This window comes from Numida meleagris, chromosome 5 (genome assembly GCF_002078875.1).
Source record: "Numida meleagris isolate 19003 breed g44 Domestic line chromosome 5, NumMel1.0, whole genome shotgun sequence".
NCBI classification, from domain to species: domain Eukaryota; kingdom Metazoa; phylum Chordata; class Aves; order Galliformes; family Numididae; genus Numida; species Numida meleagris.
The window spans coordinates 70,504,326-70,526,186 of record NC_034413.1 but is presented as its reverse complement, the minus strand read 5'-3'; the positions used below and the strand labels follow the sequence as shown (position 1 = coordinate 70,526,186).

General features: G+C 45.5%; 1 protein-coding gene across 3 annotated transcripts in view; it reads right to left on the bottom strand.

Annotated features, from left to right (window-relative positions):
* GALNT13 (polypeptide N-acetylgalactosaminyltransferase 13) overlaps nucleotides 1-21,861 on the bottom strand; it is an 89,658-nt gene that overhangs the window by 7,065 nt on the left and 60,732 nt on the right. For 2 of the 3 annotated variants that reach the window (XM_021399121.1, XM_021399122.1), the window contains exons 10-12: nucleotides 15,163-15,302; nucleotides 13,288-13,386; nucleotides 5,253-5,387 (exon numbers count right to left, since the gene is read on the bottom strand). In XM_021399121.1, the coding sequence (XP_021254796.1) occupies nucleotides 5,253-5,387; nucleotides 13,288-13,386; nucleotides 15,163-15,302 (374 nt within the window). Of the gene's footprint in view, nucleotides 1-715; nucleotides 915-5,252; nucleotides 5,388-13,287; nucleotides 13,387-15,162; nucleotides 15,303-21,861 lie in introns of all 3 variants that reach the window. The other variant, XM_021399120.1, reaches the window with a different exon arrangement.

The window sequence follows — 21,861 nt, the reverse complement described above, 5'->3', positions numbered from 1 at the left end:
ATTTTCAACTGTCTCATAATTTTTTTTTTTCTTTTTGTGTTCTATAATTATTTTTGCTATTACAAAAAAAAAAAAGGCCTCATTTGCTTGGGAAACAATTAATTACTAGGCAATACGATACTCATACAAGGCAGCCTAAAATTTCTGTTTCACTCAAAGATGAGAACACATGGATGGATGCAGAGCAAGCTGCACACACATTCAGATGCACAGGAGCTATGTTGTTTCACTCTTTGCAACGTATGCAAATGACAGCTCTGATGGGAAATCCCTCAGCTCATCACAGCTCTGGGGTCTGCACTAGTGAGAGCAGTGCACTCGGGCATGGAGGGGACAGTTTGCTGCATGAAAATACAAGAAATGAGAGCAACCCTTGCTTGTGTCGCTGTGTGGTCCCACTGTCTCCCACTATGCATACACATCAGTGCAACTACCCAGGCAAGAAAGCCAGTGGCTGGCACAGTATTTTGATTCCTTCACTGGTTAATGCTTCATAATTATCTGTTGTAATTAACAACTAACACTAAATGCGTGCACCATTATATATATGCAAGCATATATATACCAAGAGACAGGAAAGGAATTTTCTTGAGGTAAACAAGCAGAGAATGGAAAACATTTTCCTACAAGGAGCTTAAATCCATAGCTGTTACATTTGCTTTCGATGCTGTATTTGGACAAACTTGCATTAGATGTTTTACATTCAGATACCAACCTCCAACGGTTTGTTAAAGGAAATAATCAGTGGGGCTGTAAAAAATGTTTCTAAAGACTTCCAGCCTGGTGTAGTTCCTTAGCATCCACGTTTGCAAGGGGCTACCATTGCAAGCCTCCACGGTGGGACCATGAGTGCCATCCTCTATCCTGCTGAGTGTCAGGCACGACTGGGTGATTATGTGAAGAAATGTGTGGGTCTGCATGACAGAAAAGTGGTAAAAATAAACAAAACCAGCACACAGGAGGAGAAGCAAAGGAGAAAGCCACAGCCTTTGACTAGACATCCACAGCAGGGAGGCAGGTCAATCTAAGAGCAGGGCTCTGGCAGGAAGGAGGGGGACTGACTGGGGAACCCTGGTGTCAGATGGCACTGTGACCGCTCACAGGGCCAGCTCACACGCACAGAGCACACACACAAATAAAACAGCCATGGTCACAGACTAACGTTCAGTCCCGTCATTACATCTCATCTTGGGTTGAGCTTCTCACTGAAACTATCTAACAATAAATCACTCCCTCCAGCCTTTCTTTTTCTTTGGAAAAAGGAATAACTAAAGCACATATAAAGAGGCCACTAAAGATATTGAGTATAAGGTATAAGTAGTATGAAGCAACAGTTTGGCCACCTGACCAGATTGGTTTCTCCAGTACAGGAGACAATACGTTTCACTGATGGAAATCAGCAAGGCAGCACGGACTGCAGAAAACCTGACTAATGGAAGCAAGAGATCATGTCCTCTTTTTTCTCATTTTATTAAACACTACTTTCTGAGGCAGTAATAAAAAACCTGTGATGTTTTCCCGACTCATTTTCAAAGAGCTGAGCAAGCCCTTTCGTAGCATTACAATTGCAATGTAAAGGGATATGGAAATTAATGGCCACAGTCAGCTCGCAGATTTGGGTCTGACTACACAGACGCCAACTGGTCACGTAACTTTAAAAAGAGATGCAGTCACAAGAGCTGCCCTTGCTTGGAAGATGCCATGCAGTAAATACTGCTGAGTTCCCAGTGTGTCTTGATGAGCACGTGTATTGCAGGCTCAGCACTGGCAGCCTGACTCCTGCAAGGGGCTACCTGAGCAACTGAGGCTTTGGGGATGCCTGCATGGAGAGGACTGTGCTGCTGCGGGGGGAGGCGGAGCTGCACTACTCTAGGGTTTGGCACAGGGACTGCAGCTGTTTCCAAACTTACCTCGAAACTATACTCCCATTTCCCAACATACTGACAGGAGGAAAAAGAAAAGAAGGAAATCAAGAGTCATTGACTCAAGGCACATTTTTCATGAAGACATTTGTCTTTCAGGGAACGCAAATCCCACCGCTTTGTGCGGATGTCATATTTAGCGGCAAATAGAAGAGTAATTATGCACAATCAAATCCTGACATCATTATTCTCGTGCAAAGAAATGAAGCCTTTTTCTATCAAACGTGACTAGTATTTTTTTTTTTCCCTTCAGACCATTTGCATTTACTGTACGTCATAAGATTCCACCGTCCTGTACAGACTAAAACTTGCCTGGCTGTCGTGGGGAGGCACAATGGGATCCACCACCCCAAAGCAAGCACCACGCATGCACTGTAAAACCATTACAAAATGCATGCTGATGGGAAGCCGTCAAAAGCTGAGAAATTCCACCTTGGCACATCCCATTGACAGAGCTGATTTATACAGCCGCCCTTGCAGTGAAGCAGGCAGCTTGAAAGCGGGCCAGGAATCCTAATGGGCTGTTAAGGAGTAGGAAATGAAAGCATTACAAATCAATAACAGAAGGCAATGGATTAGAAGAAAAAAAAAAAAATCGAACAAAATGAATTTCCTGCCAAGATGTAAACGCATTCACACACACACACACACACAAAAAAAAAACCCTCTGTTTCAAAATGCTGCAAACTGCTATGGCTTGAAGTGTTCAGAGGCAGTCTGCTCTGGAAACAGAGAGAGCTGCCCAGGCTGTGGGAGCTATCCTATAGGGCTCCCAGAGGGAAACCCACCGCACCTGGTTTCATCACCAAGCGTTCCCTTAAAGCCACGCTCCGTCCGCTAATGCTTGCTGCATACAAGGACTGCTTTCTGCTGGATTAAGCTCAGGGAAAACCAGCTGGCTGGATGCAGTGGCAGAAGGGCAGGTCCAGCAGCGCTGCCCGGCGCAGCAGCCCAGAGCTGCAGCCAGCACGCGCTGTGCCCGAGCCACAGGGAACAGCAGAATCACAGAAAATCTACCTGAAAACTGAAAAAAACAAAATCCTCACATCTTGATTGAAAGCAATTTTGTTTCAACACGGACTTTCACTTCTTTGCGGACGTTAAACAAAAATACATTTCATTTCCGATGATCCTTTTAATTTGGGGCTTTTGCAAAATAAATAAAGTAAAAAAAATTCAGCTTGCTTTCTAAGCTGGCTCCGAATAGTCTCCATCTTGCAGGAGGTGAGAACCCACAGCAGGAGGTGCACAGCCACGCTGCAAACCATGGAGCCATCACTGCACTGAGAGTAAGGCAGGAGCCCCACTAACAGCAGTGTCTTTGTCTCAAAAAATAATTTCACCTCAAGTTCACATTAACATGTATTAATGATCTATGCTTTAAAAGCATTTTGCACAAATGCGGACACTTTTGGCTTGAGAAAATGAGAGGAGGGGCTTTTGAAATCTCCAGCTTCAAGCTGATTCCATCCGACACCTTCACAAACACAATATGGGATGGCTGAGATTTACCTTTCCTATCACCATCAAAGTTTTCCCATTTCCTTGCTTATTTTTGAAAAGAATATAAATGCTAGGCACTCTAAGGGAATGTTAACACCATGTGACACCTGAGATCTATTTACCCACAAACAAACCTAAATAACGAACACCAACGCGGTTTCACAAGAAAACTTTACAAGCTGAGTCTGAACGTTTGCTGAGAAAAAAAAGGTTTCTACAAAAAATAACTCTTGCAAATAAAAAGGTGCATGATACAACGGACTGGTTTGTGCCCAGAACAGACAGCGAGGCAGCTGCCTCCAAGATCCCTTATGTAAGATCCGAGCACAAAACGCAGCGTATTTCTTTTTTATGAGCTCCATCTAATGGCTGATGGCATTTTTACACAGCCATGGAGAAATTTTCCGCTGAGGATCTCTTATGCTGAACTTCAGAAGATAGCGTGTCTCCGATGCTAAAAGTAAAGGGGAACGTAATGGGATGGAAGAAATGGACCTATTCGTGCAGAATGCTGAAAGCAGCTGCTGCTATGAGATGCTGGAGAGAGTTACAAATAACTGTGCAGTTACAAGGCAGCACCTTTTGAGCTCTGCAGCACTTTCCCAGCTTTGCTGCCATGGAAATAGGCCAAAGCTAAGGTGGCATTTTTAAGCTTAGAATAGCGTAACTGTGCAACTGCAACCACCAGGCAGGCAGCCGGCGTCAGAACTCCACGTGGGAATTCATTTGCTGTAGCTTGTGCCTGAAGTATCCAAAGAAAAGCAACCAGCGTATCTGATTGTTATCAGGAAAGATGGCTCTCTGTGCTGGTGGAAGAGGAAAAAGCATTTGGTGAGAAGCCTTGCCTTGGGTTCTGCTTGCACCTACCAACCAGCGCTACCATCTGCCTATGGGAATAAATGAGGGGAGATGTAAGGTCTTACATTTCCAGCATTAATTTCTGGCATGAGCACTTCACATTACCCAAATGGATTTTGTGTAAGAAGAAAATCACCTTCGTTAAAGAATAAACTGGCTTAAATTCAGATGGTAAACTCAAGAACGTATCAAAACTTGGTGAACACACTGGGGCTAACTGTTGTCGTTTTCCTACTTGGCAGCTCAGTGCTGTGCAATGGCAGGCTTGCATGCCTCTTACCAGAGTCTGTTAGAAAAAAAAAAAAAAAGCAAATACCTTTGTGTGGACTTCACTGTGCAAAACTCACATCCACATTTCAAAGCAAAAGCTCAGAATTAGCACTTTCACCTGCTCTTCCCTGTTGCATTTAAAGAGAGGAACTAATTCAGCCCTAAAACACTGAGATCATAGAATCATAGAATGGCCTGGGTTGAAAAGGACCTCAAAGATCATCGAGTCTCAACCCCCCTGCCAAGTGCAGGGTCGCCAACCACTAGACCAGGCTGCCCAGAGCCACGTCCAGTCTGGCCTTGAACACAAACTTGATACTTCCACGCATTCTGTATTAATTCTGCAACTTCTCTGTAAATCACCGCATCTGTACAAACTGCACTTCCTTTCACAACCCAGGGAAAGCCACGTCCCATCCCAGCAGCTAGCTAAGCAGGTGAGCGGCATATGGAAAATGACTCCCCAGTTCAAACCCAGTCTAAAAGCTTCAAGAACCAGCAGAAACAAACTAGTAAAACTGTAACTTAGTCAAATATGTGTTGTTTTCCGCTTCATTTATATAAAATACGCAGAACGCGTCTTCAATTTTCTAAGGATGCCCAAGACAGCCAGCTCATGGAGCCTGGCACGCGGCTGCCTTGCCGTACGGGGACGGTCCCCGACACGCTGCCCCAGGAGCATGCAGGGGAACCCGGTACCTCGGCGTCGTACTCCCAGAGCTGGTTCCCCCGCATGTGGTGGCACTTGAGCATGGTCACCGGGCCGTTCAGCCGCGACACGTCCAGGCACAGGTCGTCCGTGCGGATCTCCTTGTCTGCCGTGTACGAAAACACCTGCCAAGAGAAGCAGCCTGCAGTGACAAAAGTGTCGGCGAAACGCAGTCCTAAATAAGTGCTGGTTTGCAACAGGCAACATTTCCGCTCCAGTGAAGGAAAACCAACTTTCTTCTCCCAACAATGACATGGGATCTTGGATTTTGTAAGTGTTTCATGCAAGGTTCTCCAATCATGGAAGTCTACAGTGCAGAAGAAAAGGAATATCATGTTTAGGAAAATAAATTTTATGCGGTGAAAGCCAGCGGCCACTCAGCTTCACCTCTTGCTAACAATGCAGTGGAGACACAGAACAAAGACTTTGTCAGAGAACTGCAGCATAACGCAAGTGTGAGCACTGTCCTCAGAGGTAGTCCCACAAACCTTTAACATGAGCAGCACTCTGACCGCTCACCTGAAGAACCTGGGCCTCCTTACACCATACTGGGAAGAAGTGTCAATCTGCCTGGGGGTCAGAAGGCCCTACAGAGGGATCCAGACAGGCTGACCACTGCATTGAGACCAGCCCGGTCCCAGTGACCCCATGCATTGCTACACAGTGTTCAAGAAACAGGCAGAAATGTGGCACTGAGGGCCAAGGTCAGTGGGCAAGGTGGGATGGGTTGGGGTTGGACCTGAGGATCCTAGAGGTCTTTTCCAACCTCAACAATCACATGATTCCTCAAACTAATAACTCCTCCGAGTACCAACCTTAACTGCTGGCACCAAGGATTACTGATACATGCGAGTATTACAGAACCTGCCTCTCTCTTAATAAAACTAGGAAAGAAATGAAGACACGGATGCCACCTGCCAACAAAATTCTATCAAAGTAGGTATAAGCTTCAGAGGGATTATTTAACAGAATGCCTTCAGAGATGCATTCTCCCCTTGGAGACAGCAAGGTTGTAGATGAAAATGTGGACACCATAAGAGGAGGAGGAAACAGAGGACGGTGGCAGGACTGCCAGCAGTTGTGCTAAATTGCAAGGCCCTGACTCACCTGAAGCATCTCTGAGCTCCCAGCACACTGCTCAAAACCCCCACGGTGCTGCTGGCCCCAGCACAAGGTAATGTAAAGGTAATGTGAAGGTAAGTAGAGGTAATGCTCTCTAAAAACTTGAAAAATTATATACTGCATTGAGCTGCCAAGGGAATAGAGGCAAGTATTCTGAAGTTGAGGTTCACAGAAATCATTCAGGGCAACCATGGAACACGAAACTAGCATGCAAAGAAAGCAGTGGAGCTGCCAGGTCCCAGTCACCGCAGTAAGACAGATGTGGGAAAGCGGAGGCTGCAAGGATCAGTGGGCTTTGCATTTCTCTCACTCCTTATTCACTGCTCAGCAGCCACTTGTCAGGATGAAAATCCAGGATCCAAAGGCACAGTAAAGCACCAGCCACCGGTTGCATTTATTCATCCCGCGATAAATCTCTGCAATCAATCTGAGGCTCTCAAAGTGCTGCTTTCACTTAAGAACACATCAGACACAGTTAATACTCAGACGGGCTTTTCTCGAGAGGAAGGCACTTTTAAACACCGAGCTGGGAGCGCTCTGCTGAGATCACACTCTGAAGCATGCTGTCTTGATGGAAGGGGGTGAGATAAGTCCACATCAAATATCTCAGTGTGCATATATTTTGAGTATACATTCCCCTTCCCACCTTTCTGTGCACAAAAATACATTCTATGGCCTTTAAAAACACCATGTGACCTCTTCTCTATTTTGCAAACATTAGTCTTGCCAATGCTTGCTGATGTGCAGAAAAGTAAGTGAATGTAGTGCCCATCTCCATTCATTCACTTCCCAGAAGGATTTAGAAAAGAAAATTTATAGCTGACGTTAACCAGGGAAGACAGATGGGGATCACTTTGAGAGGATTCCTCAGGAGCTACAAGAGCAGCATATGCTATGGACCAACACCAACCTCTGAGGTTAGGAAAAAATTCTCTGTCTGTTCACGAGCGCCTCATTTCTATCAGCTTCTGAAAGCTCTTCTCAGAGCAAAATTGAATAACAAAACACAACCTTCTGCAATCAGTCATCGCCACCCCACAAAACCATAGTACACTGCTTTGATTTTGTTTTTTAATATTAAACGCAGGAGTCAAGAAAGGATCATTTGGGAAGAATTAAAGAACAACGTAATACAACGCGAAAAGGCTATGGGAGCTCTGACACTTACTATATCTACCTACATGTGGTTATTGCCTTTAGAAGTAAAATCTTCCAGTGGTGCTACTCCAACTAAATGCGCTGCTCAGTATTAGAACTTGAACGTGTCACATCCTTGAAGTCATCATTGACTAAAACCAGCCCAAGACTGCACGGGGCTGAGAGATATTTCATGTCATCAGGTACTGAAGGCCTGGGCCAACGCAACCACCAACTGAAACCAGCTGCTCAGCTACCAAGCAGTCATAACCAACATCAAGAAGAGAACCATGCTGGGGGGCATGGTTCTTTCCAACATCTCCAACCAAAAACGTTACTCAAGGGTGAAATACTGGAAGTATTTGCTGGCTGTCACGCTCCAACCAGAACAAGAAAAATGGCCCAATTTCCTGTTAATCCAAAGCTCAGTGACATTGATAGCACCAAGTATTTCTCACTGCAAGAAGCAGAACGTGGCTGCAAGAGTCACTCACACACTCCCATGTACACACTGTACAGATAGTTTATCTCCTGCCATGCTCATTACTCAGAGATTTATCCATTACTATTTATCCTGAAGCAACTTCTACTTAAAATTTTAACTTATTTGTGTTGGTTTCCTTAGAGTAAACAAGTTTGCATCAGACATCTTCTAGCCTCAGAGACACAGCAGCTGGTTTCTGCCGAGCTTTACAGGAAGCAAATACTCAGATTTTGTAATGTATTTTCATTTGCATCTTTCTTTTTTCCTCTCTTCTTTGATAATTGCAATACTCCGCTCCATTATATCTTTTGAAAGAATAAGTGATGTCTGAGTTAACAATTACAGAAGATGGATTTGAAAAACATGCCGTCTTCAGAAAGAAGAATGAGCGTTAATTAAGACAATGTAAACTTATCAAGCTACCATTTTATATATATATAATTTATGTGGATGTTAGTAATCCTATTAATGTCACTGTATAAAAACAGAGGGTGAGGAACAACAGGTTGCATCCCACAGCTAATAAAATAGCGTATGCCATGCAACGACAGGAGTGCTCCTCCTGCCCGTGGTAGGGACATGCCTGCACCCCAGCACAGTCCTCCAGCCCCACGTGCCCCCACCAGCTCCTTGGATTCATCCCTACAGTCAGGAGAACTCTTGGTCACAATGCACAATAGGCCAGAGCTACAATCACGTCTCTGTTAACTCCCCAGTTACTAATGAAGTTTGTGTCTGGGATAATGGACAGACACTGGAGTGAAATCCTTTTATCCGGTCCAAAGTCTCCAGAACCAACAAATACAAAAAGCTCCCACAAATGATACAGTAACTTTCAGCACTGACACAAAGAGGAAATTTCTTACGCTTTTTGCCAAGCTGATCAAAGTGAAAGGGAACCAAGCACTTTTCACCAGTACCTTGGCTTTCACAACTCCTACAATCCTGCTGCAGGCAGATTTATCGCCTACGAGCGACCGCAGGGTTGTTTTCTTTAACAGGAGTTAGTTTATATTTGTTGTTGATTGTCATGAATATGATGGCAGATGTAAGTCCTACAAAGCCAAGTCCCATTACAGTCTGCATATGGGACCTGGACTCTGGCCAGGCAGGGAGCTGTGGGGCCTCACCTACTGCTCACCAACTGGGTGCTCCTTAATGTGAAAAGCAACCAAGAATTCCCCCCAGTAGAAGTCGTAGGAACGAATCCATTTGTTCAGCGCTCATACAGTGCCAAGCAACGTGGAAATCAGTCCATGATCAATACAAATTGCAGCTGTTTATATATACATATATATATATATATATATATACCCAAACACATACGTAATTATCCCTTCCATCATTTGGTCGACATTTTATTTAGAAAACAGGTAGTATATTTTGACAACTTGTAAGAAGTCCAGTGCTGAGAACACAGTTCATAAATCGTTATTTTACACTTTGTTATGAGGAGCTACATCTGGCAGATACATCTGTAGAATCACAGAAGAAGTCTGCCAAGCACTAGAGACGGTCATAAACTGGACATAACTGAGCACAGAAAAATCTAATTTGCTCTGACAACCATTTTAATTATCTAAAGAAGTCCCACAGGCAAGTTTTGATTTCACCTTTCATAATCGACTTTAAATATTCCATTAAAAGCTGCACAGAGAGCACTTTGCCTCTCCTGAAATTGTTTATCCATAAAATATTGAAAGTCACCTTAGCTACAATATGCAGACTGCAGATCAAGAAAAGATCCAGGATCCTCAGAGTTAAACTGCCAGTGATGTTGGCCCACAATGTCAGAGGCGGGTGCTGGTGGTACGGCAGCAGAAGCAGAACCTTCCCACCAGCATCCCATTACGTACTGCATGTGTCAGTGCCCTGGAAACAATGGTGGAAACGTTAGAATATCACAAAGTTTGCACCAGGTGGGTCCTGTAGATGCTCCCATAGGAACAAGAAAAACACCAGCTTCAAGTTTGTCAGGACCTACTGAACCAATACGAGGCTGAAGGTGACAGTTTCCTGGACCACATCATTACTGGCAATGATACATGGAGTCCAAACAGCAGTCCACGGAGAAATGACATGTGAATTCCCCACCGAAGAAAAGATTTAAGTTGCAGCCCTCAGCAGGTAAAGGGATGTGCACTGCCTTTTGGGATAGGAAAGGGGTGATCCTTCTGGATTTCCTTGAATCCAGTTGTCTGGCGTTGGCTCTGACCACTACATCACCACGCTGACCAAGCCAAAGGCTCGAACTTCCAGAGTCAGACCAGAAAAGACAACAGCCTTTCTGTTGCAACACAACACCAGGCCCCATTCCAGTTTGAAGACCATGGAGCACACTGTCAACCTTGGCTGGGCTGTCCTACCGTTCCCACTGTATAGCCCAGATTTGGCACCTTCTGACTTCCATCTGTTCAGGCCGATGAAAGATGGGCTGTGGGGACATCTTCCTAGCAATGATGCTGTCAAAGCAGCTGTGAAGCAGTGGGTCACCGCTGCTGGTGCAGATTTTTATGAGCACAGCATGCAGGCTCTTATTCATCACAGGCAAAAATGCAGAGCTAATGGTGGTGACTATGTTGACAAACAATGTTTCGTGGCTGAGAATTTGCTCTAATAGTGTTACTGTGCTCCCTGTATCTGTTGTAGTTTCCATGGAAATCAATAGGAAGCATTACTCTTGGAGCAACCTATGTAGAAGAGAAGGAGACAGTCTGGTGACCCGGATGGGAGACAGGGGCAGGAACACTGAGCACGTCTGCAGGAACAGCTTCTGCTGGGCACGGTTTCCCAGGGTTGTTAAGGAAATGCCTTTCTGTCACATCCAGAAAATGGCACTGGGAAACACAAGTGAAACCACCTCTTTGTGCTCACGGCAAACACAGCTTCCTGATATCAAACCCTTTGTTCTCCACATGGGAATCCTTTGTCCTTTCCTAAACCACTGCTTCTGTATAGGGGTTTCAGGTGCATCCAGCACTTTGCACAGAAGCTACAGCAGGAGCTGCCTTCTGGCTCCTCTGGGGCAGGAAGGCCGGGGCTGCTTGGTTTGCTTTGGTTTGTTGGTTTGTTTCTGAGATAGCTGTCACTTCAAATGGATGGCAAGCTACATCCTGCAACAAAAGCTGCCAGGATCTCAAAGCACAGCATGGGTATCTCCCTTCCCCATTACTGCAGTGCTGTACACCCAATGCTAGCCTTCCTACATTCTCTGGGGACTGTTTCTGCCAACCTAAAGCAGCAGCAATTCAATTTTTACATAGTCTCTAAAAAGCAGCCAACGTTCTCATTCTGATTATGTTAAACAAAAGATACCATTATTTAACAGCCAGGCACTGCTCCTTTGTTCCCTGCGAATCACAGTGATTTGTGACCAGCAGAAGATAAGCAATAAGCGGCTGCATTCACAACAGTTTTGGTTAAAAGATGGAAAGCTACACAGAAAGCAGAATCGGGGAAACCAGGAGATCGCAGAAGGTGAAAAAGGCAGGAAAAGCAAAGCAGGGCTATCTAAGAGTCTTTCTAGGAAGTGCCTATGAAGATATAACAATTATGAAATCATACCAAAGCACCACATTCAAAGTCTGTAACGATTGCTGTGCTTTTCCCACCAGCAAGCTCTTGAAGGAGACCAAAGGTTTGCTCTCAGACCAGCTGCACCAGTGCTGCCCACTTCCTCCTCTGCACTATTTTCATCAGAAGCATGAACAAATGTCCAACGGTCGCCAAAGGAATGTCTTCATCCCTTAAATCTTCCATGGAAAACACTTTTAGATGCATTACTGAACAGCTGTAGCTACTGCTAAGCTACCTGACTAGAAGTGTAAAACCTGACTGCTGCGCTACTTATCTATCACAGAATGGCTTGGGCTGGAAAGGCCCCAAGGATCATCAAGTTCTAACCCCCAGCCACAGGCAGGGCTGCCAGCCACTAGGTCAAGCACTAGATCAGATTGCCCATGCCTCCATCCAGCCTCGCCTTGCACATCTCCAAGGACTTTCTCTGGCCATATAGAACAGGTTGGTAGTTCTGATGTCACCTGCAACAGCTGCCCCAGGTGAGCTGCACTGGAGCAGACCCTGGATGAAGCAATGCCACGTCCACTCACCAGGAACTGCAATAATAGGCTCTGCAGGAACTGCAGTGCCCCTTCCCAACCTCCTCTCACCCATGCAAGGGATGCTCCCAGCGATTACGACCTGCTGGCTGAAGTACAGGTATCAGAAATGTCCATGCCAACACAGCAAGAAATGCTCCACAGCTCCATAACCCAAGAAGAAATCTTCAGACAAGGAACTTCAGTCAATGGAATTCATGTTTCCTCCTTTTTAAAAGAAGTTTCTATTTTTAGACTCTTATCCTCAGGTTCTTCAGAACTGTTGGGCAGCCAGGAGTTATTTACTCTGTTCCCCCCCACAGCAAGCATGCCCTGTGCTCCACTCTAATGAGCCAGGTATTATTTTTGCTTTGTTTCCATCCAGAAGCGTTTTGTTCCTCAGCCATTTTTGTAACAGCACAGCCCCCACCCACAGCATTTCCACGTCTTAGCTCCGTGCTGGTTTCTCTTTACAGCAGAAGTTAACAGAGATCCCTTCCACCAGGAGCTGTGTGTGAGCTCTGAGGGTGAGTAACGTTCTGCATGCAGGTCGGCTGCTCCTAGCAAAGCGTCCCCCAGGCCACAAGTGCTGCTCATGCCAAGGGGAACAGCCCCTTCCTCCTGCAGATGCACACACACAACCAGTCGGTCAGTGGTTTCTGGTGGATGTGAGAAGTGTAAAGCTGACCAGATCCTTTTTTTTTTTTTCTTTTTTGAGATATACTGGCTTGGGAAGGCTGAGGAAGCATAGCTTTGTTTACCGTCATTAGGTTTCTTCAGATACACTGAACACCCAAGGTGCAAACAGAACTTTGGCCGTATGAAGCCTTACCAAAATGATAACCCTTCATCTTGTAAATCCACTTTACAATGAGAGTGGAGTTTGGGATCGCTATGATGACCTCTGAAAGAAAAGTGGAAGATTTTTCTACAACATCCTTCGTCCTCCCTTTGTTTGTAGCAGATGTGACATCGGAGAAAGCCACTCATGAAAAAATGGCTTTACGAGCACCTCAAAGCTCAAAATCTCACCAAGTTTAGAACTTCTGTTACTACTCTTACCAACTGCTGCAGTTCTTCTTGCAGCAATCCAACACACCTGCTGCAGCGAGCCAATTCTCACCAGGTTTTCCATATCACCATTTGGCCCATGGGACATATACACACCCTTACTGTCTTTCCTACCTGGTTCCCTCCCATGCCGTGGCAGTTGAAGATGCCCACTTTCTCATTTTCCTTGCGGCCCATGTTGTCCAAACACTGGTTGGTGTCAACGTTCCTGATCTGAAGAAAGAAAAAGATGAAACGTGCCTTAAAACAGTATGCCTGTAATGTCGTGTTTGCGCAGAGAAAAATTATGCCACGTATTGCCTCCTACAGCCTATGGTTACCTATGCATTCAGCTACAGGAATATGTTTTAACTTGCAATTTGTAAATGTCATACTCCCCAAAGCATTCCCGTCACAACAGAACCACCAGGTCCAGAAGCAATGAGGAGCACTGGGGTGACAGCAGAGTGTCGCTCCCCCAGATGCTTCTGAGCTGCATTTATCGCAGAGAACAGCAGAATACAGCAGCACCCCCAGCTCCAGCTTCCCAGGGGTGAGCAGCAAGCTGGGGTGAGCTCCGGGAACTGGGAATTTTTCCAGTCCCAACCGGTGGGGAAATGGGAACACAATCTAAGCACCATCTTTGTTCTGGGAAAAATGCTTGTTTCACATCTGACTTTGATTTTCCCCAACTCGTTATCACGAAAAGCTTCATTCAAGCCGCTTTGTCTTACATCACCTTCTCGTAGAATGGAGTTGCAAGTTTTTCTAAGAGAAAGGCAGTCCCTGGGTTCATAAATCAGAGGGCTAAAAGGAAAACTGACTCCAAAGCTCATCTGCAATGTTTATGCCTCAGCTTTACAAAAAAAAACCTTGCCTTTGCTTTGCATTCACTTCCAACGTTAAACGAGCAAAACGCAAAAAGGAATATTCAGCATTCACCGCATTTTGCCAAAAGCTGATGCACTTTCTCTGAGGCCTATTTTTGTTTACTCCGGAAATAATCCAATGCAGTATCAGCCTATCAGTTCTATTCTAACTGAAGGGAAAATTCAGCTGCAAATGAAATCCTGGTGACCGCCAGGATCTGCCTGCAAAGGACCAGCTCCCGTGCCCTGCTGCCTGCCCCTTGCTGGTGGAACCCGAGCTTCAGGCACAGACAGCAGCTGTGACTTTCAGGCACGGGTTTTAATTCATAGGTACCGAATCTGTTTCCATAGAAACTGAGGCGGCACTGTTAAAAATAAGGTGTTTCAATAACTACCGTATGACTTCCTTGTATTTTTATTTTCCAGTCTGACAATATCGCACAAAACCTCCTCATTTGACACTTGTTAGATGAGTTCTTTGCCTGCTGTAAAACCACGTTACACTTTATTCAGTCGTAGTTAAACCCGAAGCCCTACTGTGGCTTTTATTTTCCACTCCAATGGCAAGTTTCAATAGCAAATTGCTTTCCCAGCTGCAGTAAAGCCATTTGCGCCTTTGACTGCTATTCCATCAGTACCTTTAAATCAAAGCATTCAAGAGCTTTCAAAAGTCAGCTGAGATACGACTCAATAGAAGCCTTTTAACAGCAAATTATCTGAGTTTTAAAGAGCCTTCCACAGCAGCGGTACTTGAACCACGGGGCTATGAGGGATGGCAGCGACACAGAGCGCCGAGCAGCCAGGCTGGATTACACCGCACCAACGGGGAGCACACTTCATCAGAAACAAAGAAAAGAGGCAGAAGGAGAAAGAAAAAGAACCTTATTCTACTCCACATGATAAACAATGCTGCAGAGTTGGTGTTTTTTTCTGTTTTTTTTTCCAACTACTGCCATTTTAAGACATTTGTCACAAACCCCATTTTTTTCGACGCGTGGCTCCGTCTCAAAGACAAACCTTTAACGGGGAACGCTTTCCCAACACGGCTTTAAAAAGGCTTAGTGCAAATATCACCTGCTCAAAGTAAGAGAGGAAGACCGACCCGGCGACAAAGCGAGCCAAGGAAGCGCCGCGCGCGTACCTCTCCCAGCGAGTAGTAGCGCCGCGGGATCTGCGAGTCGGGGTAGATGTTCTCCAGGTACCACGAGAAGGGTTTGCACTTCAGGGCTTCTCTCAGCGCTTTCCTGGCCGACACGTCGCCATAATCCACCTTCACAACTCCTGCAATGATTTCAGGAAGAGAAACGCACGGTCAGAGAGCTGTTGTCACAAAGGGAGACGTCACCGAGCGCTGGGCATTTCCCCCTCAGCCGGGTCCACCTGCCGACACCGCGGGGCAGCGCTGTGCGAGTGCACGTGCTGCTGCTCCAGCACGGCGACCTACCAGCACTAAGCAACTCTTTTAGCAAAATGCAGTTCTTGACAGAACTGCCTTTCCCTCCTTTCTGATGATTTACCAATTCGGATAGGCGGGACCCACACAATTCTTCCGTTAATTCCTACCCTAAAACATGAACATTTAATAACTGAGGCCCAACGTCCAGTTGCACAGAATCCAAAGATTTCCCATCAAAAAGCGATGAATCCCAGTTCCCTCTTTGAAAAAGGCAATGAAGTATTAAGTTACTTTGATGCTGGCAGAAAGGAAACCGCCTCCATTGAGCAGCACTGACTGGGAAATGGGCCACAAGTAGGAAATATGGGTCACAATGGGAAAAAATGCAGATGAAAATTCAGGGAGAGTGGAAATCAGCCAGAAATCCCTCAGGGAGGGAAGAAGAGATGATGCTCCCAAGCCAAGAGCTTGTCACGTCACAAGTTCGTGTGCCAATGGTAGAAGTCAGGGCAACCTGACCTAGCTGTGGATGTCCCTGCTCGTTGCAGGGTGGTTGGATTGGATGACCTTTAAAGGTCCCTTCCAACTCTATGGATTCTACGCTTCTGTAATTCTAAGTCTGCGCCCAGGAGAGAGGACCACCACAAGAGGATGCAGGAGGTGACTTAAGCACACAACTAAGGGACTTCTGATGAGCTAGATGAAGGAAAGGTAACAGGCAAACCCCATTCTCTGCTGTCCCACCAAGTGGATGCACTGCACATGGCTCTGACCTAAAGGCAGAACCTCTCTCTTCCAAATCAAGTCTCTTCCCTTCCTCTTTGTGTTCCCAATACACACTGAAAACATTCCCCAGCCCCGAGGGGTCCCTTCCCAAAGCTCCTCTATCACAGACAGCCCTCACCTTGTGTGAACGAGGCCGGCGTGTTTGGGCAGCACTCACCCACATCACACAGAGCGATGCCAGGCCCTGCACTCTCTTTATCTTCGTGCAAGGACCTAATTTGTACAGATCTCCAGCAAACCTTTGTATTCCCATCTGCTCAATTTAAAACCATGCTATTAGAATCAATACCTATTCAGTGTCAAGGAATACCCCACCCCCCCTTCCACTCCCTGGGCAGCTGTGCCAGCGCCAGTGCCTGACAACTCTTTGGAGAAGGAATTGCTCTGCATACCCAATCTGACCCTCCCCTGGCACAACCTAAAGCCATTCTCTCTCATCCTATCCCTAAATAATCAATGGGACTCAAAAAAAATTATAATTAGCGACTAATAAGCCTGCTCGCATTGCACTAAGAAAATGGAAGTGAAATGTCCTTGGATGCAAAACCAAAACGAAACATCACAGGAAGGCAAAGAAAGGGCAGCGTGCACAGGCAAACGTCCCAGGGAAGAGGCAGATGATAATAACAGAGCAGCAGATGTGCTGCCAGTGGAACAAATTGAATAGCTGCAGAATTGCATTACACCTGCATTTTTTTTCTAATGGGCACGTCCTGTAAATTGGTATACAAGGACACGGCTTCGAAATTGGCTAAATGTACCATTTCTGCATAAGAAGTCATTTATTCACGATGATAAAGATGAAAACTATTCACTGGAGTGTAAGATGAAGTTGCAGAGCTGGGAACGATTTCCTTTATGCAAAGATAACGCTGAGGAAAACTTACTCCAAATTAGGCTTGGGCCATCATTTGCTGCTGAGAGGAAAGCATCTCATGGTACACTGGTGCATTCAGAGGGAGAGCAGTGGGAGCAGAGCAGTGTGCGGGCAGCGTGGCTGACTGCACCCCAGCACAGCAACGCCAGGCAGCCCTGCTCTGCTTCCCAGGCTCCTATGAACCCCATTCTGAAAGTATCACTTGATGATTCCCAATTCCAAAACCCAGGGAGCTCTGCTTTACGCCTCTATCAAAAGTAGGCGGGTTAATTGTTAATACGTGCGTTTCCTAATTAGCTAAAGCATCAACGAAGTCGGCTGCAGAACTCCTTGGCATCCTACTGACACCACCACTAAAACACATGTAACTCACTGAGAAGCAGAACCAATGAAAAACGTGGCAGTAAAAAGGCAGCAACACAAAAGCACATCTGAGGGGGTCTCACATCTCGGCAGAAGTGATGGAAGAGAAATTTATGCAGCTGTTTCCTAACAGAAAATACATTATGGAAAGAAGATTCTGAGTTTTCCACGGGAAAATGTCACTATTTGGGGAAAATACGTTTCTGCTGTCCACCACAAAAAATATTATTCATCAAGAGAATGAGTCAATATTGCCAATATTTCCACAAGCAAAGCCTCTTCTGTTGAAAAAGACTTTCAATTACATCTGAACCCATAAACATACTTGCAATGTATGTTATTTATACGTGGATATCGTAGAGAGAAAAGCAGAGGCTTACTGAGGCTAGCTGAACCAACAGAGGATCAGTTCTACCACCAGGTTACCAGTGGAACACTGTTAGGGCTAAAATCAAAGATGCATTAAGATGTTTCTGCAGTGCACAACTCGGGAAAGCTTTCAAGAGAAGGCAGAGGTCAAGACAAAACCTCAACTTTTGTTTTAAACGTCCGGAACTCAAGAGTAAAAATTAAGTAGTAGGACTACTGTAGGAGAAGAAAACAGACAGTCCTATTCCTATGGAAGCCTTAAGCTCTTGGTTACGTTATACTACTTCTCTGTAATAAAAAACACAGAAAACCAGGTGTCCCTGGGAGATCTTGTGGCTGCTACTAAAACACTGGAGTCCTTTCAAGGGTAACCCGCGTTATGGAGGTCATAGCAGGGCAAGAGCTGGTCTTCACTGTAAGTGCATGCGTAAAAAAAAAATCATTTTTGTAGCTGGAAAAAGTGCTGAACACCTTCATTAGAGGATTGCCACATCCATGCTCTATTCAAACACAGGCATTTGTCTGCTAATTGGCATTTACTGTATTGATATTTTAAGAGTAGACTGCCATCAATCTCTATTTTACCGCATCTTCGATGAGTTTTACTCTGAACGTCCACACAAACCTACGAAGTAAGATGCTTTCCTAATAGAGAGCAATAATTTTAGGGAGGAACAAACAAGCCAGCCTCCCTCCTCCATACATTCCCACTATGTTTTATATGACTTGGCACTTCAATATTGGGCGCAATCCGCACCATCGACGAGCGTATTATTTTCTCATTCTGTTTTTATCACAGGAAAAGTAATAAAGCAAAGGTTCCTTCTGCTGTTCCCCGCCAGCTGAAAAGCTTGCTGAAGAGTGAAAATGTTTACCGAGAGCTCTTACTTGCTAGATTGATACAGTCATTATCAACCTAATTATATAATTACACTCGACAGGAGGATTGCACATCATCTGCTGAGCAAACACAAGCACTCATCTTGCAATCCGAAATTAAAACTTTGAAGTGCTATATTTAAATCCTCAAAAATGTTTTAAGCAAGGTGCTTGAGAAACAACGGAACTTTGCATTTCAGCCTTGCTTGAACAGACTAACTGGTGCAGGGGAACTGAACCCGAGCTGATTAGTAAGGCCACAGACACGTGGCTTAGCGACGCAGCGAGCGTACAGCGAACCAAACGAGGATGGGCAGGAGTTTTTCAGCTGACTCTGCAAACGCAGGCTATTCTGAGCTGTAATTATTTCCGTTCGGTGATTAGCTACAGTATTTCAATGCATAGATTGACAAAGCTGCCTATATTTAGGAATGCACAGAGCGAGTGGAATGAGACACACTGGAAGAGCCAGAGAAAGAAGTGAATGATGCTGCTGGAAACGCTATGCCAGGTAAGTGGAGCAAGCTGAGCAGGTATGTGTGTGCAAATCCACCCAGACAGGCACGTAAATATTTAGGCATCTCAGAAATAATAAACTAAGATGCATGTTTGGCATATGAGAGAGAAAGATGTTGGTACTAGCTAAGCACGACCTGGAGCGTAATCCTGCGCTACCAACGTACATCAGTTACACTGATAACAACGCCCAACTGTGCAAATAACAGAAAACTGACTACTAAATAGTCTAACAGGGAGGAATTACTATTAAGCAATTAGCTTCATCATTAGAGAAGCCAAGGAAAGACAGATACAGAGCGTGAACGAACTGGTGCAAATGAACACGCAGCACTTGGCGTCACAGACTGGCACTATGTCTGGGCCCACTTTGCCTCTGGGGGACGAGGCCATCCCAATTTTGGGTACTTTGCATTGCAAAGGAGCTGGGAAAGAGGTTTTTTTTGTTGGTTTTTTTTTTTTTTTTTTGCATTTGGAAAACTGCAAGGACTTACTGACTGACCATAAGTGAAACAGGCCTCAGAGCACCGCTGATGTCAATGTGGGCCATAGGCACGGAGCAGCTCCGCTGTTTTCAGAGCAACTTGATGTATTCTTTTCTTTTCTAAGAAAGGGATCTCCTTTAATCCCATTTGAAGTGTATCTAGTATTTCCCAGATTCTCTGGACTCTCCTGAATAACTGGGCAGGCTCTTACGGTTTTAGGCTGCAGTCACGCTACAGGCTGTAGCTCCTGCCAAGGAAAACTCAAGCTCCTTGTCAAACGCTGCACTGCCACCAAAACCAAAAGGTAAGTGCTCCCTTCTGTAGGTTACATTTTGCAATCCCACCAACAGCTACAAAGCCGTGCCAGCCTCACCAAACAGAGCCTCCAGGACCCTCTGAAGGGGGTGGGACACAAAGCAAAACCAGAGAAGATGCCACTCTTACCCACACACAGCTTCTGCAAAGACCAGGGAAGGCAGCCATCTTCAGAAGAGCTCTTCGTTAGTGCAGTTAGTTACGTTTCTAATAGCAGACAGCCTCCAGAAAGCAATCTGTAACTTGATTAATGAAGACTTTCACCTCCGACTATAATTGCGAGGTGCGCGCCCTAATTACGCTGAGAGAGACTGGAGGCAGCGCCGCCGTGAGCAGCCACTGGTTCCTCTCAGGACACAATCTGAGAGACAGAGAGAAGCAGGGCCCAGAGGAGAGGGGGAAGGCGAGCGCTGCTGATAGATAATAGCTTCAGAGACCTAATTACTAAAATGCATCTTGCTTTGTTCTCCAGAAGAATTATCCGGAGATCTGTACGTTTCACGTTAATAACCTAAAGGAGACGCGTGCCAGATGGAAGGATGAAAAAAAGGAGTTCAATGATACAGGGAACAATTTCTGACATTTTGCTACGTCCTATTAAAAAAATAGATCATTTCCAACGGATTTTTGTTCAGTTTTTTTTTTTTTTTAGTTAAAATATGACTGCTAACTTTCGTTCATCTTTCTAAAACACATAAGCACCTTTCTCCTTCTTTTACTTCTGAATCCCGAGGAACACCACGATGGCATTTCAGTTGGCAGTTTACGTCGTATATTCTTAAATAACTTTAGACACCTACAAAACCCGCAGGAGAAACAGGAGTGCTGAAATTCCTGCCAGCCACCAGAACAGCACCAGGCATCAGGGCTGGAATTAAACAAACCTGGTCCTGCCAACACCACCGCATCACCGACCTGATTTCACTCTTCTAGGTTAACACAGTGTACTAGGTTCTCCATCCAAACCTTCAGCAAACATGTAGCTGTGTACAGAAGAGAGATGATGTTCGGCAGCATTAAGTTCCACCAGTTTGTGCTCACTTCAGAAGCAAGAGGCAATTTCCTTCACAGACAGAGAAGTCTCAGTCTAACAGCAAATAGAGTAAGTGCATTGGTATTTTACCCTAACTTTTCTAACAAAAAGAAACAGCTTCACTGAGAACTGGGGGTTGGACTGGATGATCCCTCTGCATCCCTTCTATCTCGGGATATTCTATGCCTCTATGAAAACCGTTGTGAGGAAAACGAAAGGTTTTTATCCTGCACTGCCTCTGCTACCGCACCTACAAGTTTGAATTGGCAGCAATGCAGCAAGCACTGCCAGCAGCTGCACTGCCCCAGTGGGACGTGGGATGCGTGTCCCCCAGGGATGCTCAGCAGCGAGGACCACGCAGACACTGAGGAGATGACCAAGTCCAGCTCAGCAGGTGGGACGGGGAGGGACTGGCACCCGCAGCTGAAATGCTGAGGGATATTCTTCATTTTCTGGCTTACTACCTTCCCAGCGTTTCCGATGGAGAGTGCACTTTCAGAGCCACCTCAGCACCCTGCTGGCATAAAAGAAAGGGCAAAGCACTGTGCCAGCCCTGGGGAAATGCTGATAGGAAAACTGATGGAGAAATGTCCCCCTCAGCGTGAGGAGGACAGCGGTGCCTCCTCCAGCCACCTTCTTCCCCAAGCAATGACTGCAGAAAGAGGCATTAGCAATGCACGTGTCCTGCTGGATGACAGGCTGCTGAAAAACGGTTTGTTAAAGATAGCCTTGCATTTACAGCCGTGCTTGGGAGCCTAAATTAAAATGGCCCGCGGCAAGAACTGGTCTTTTCAATGGAAGAAAGGATGTCTCTTCCCTTC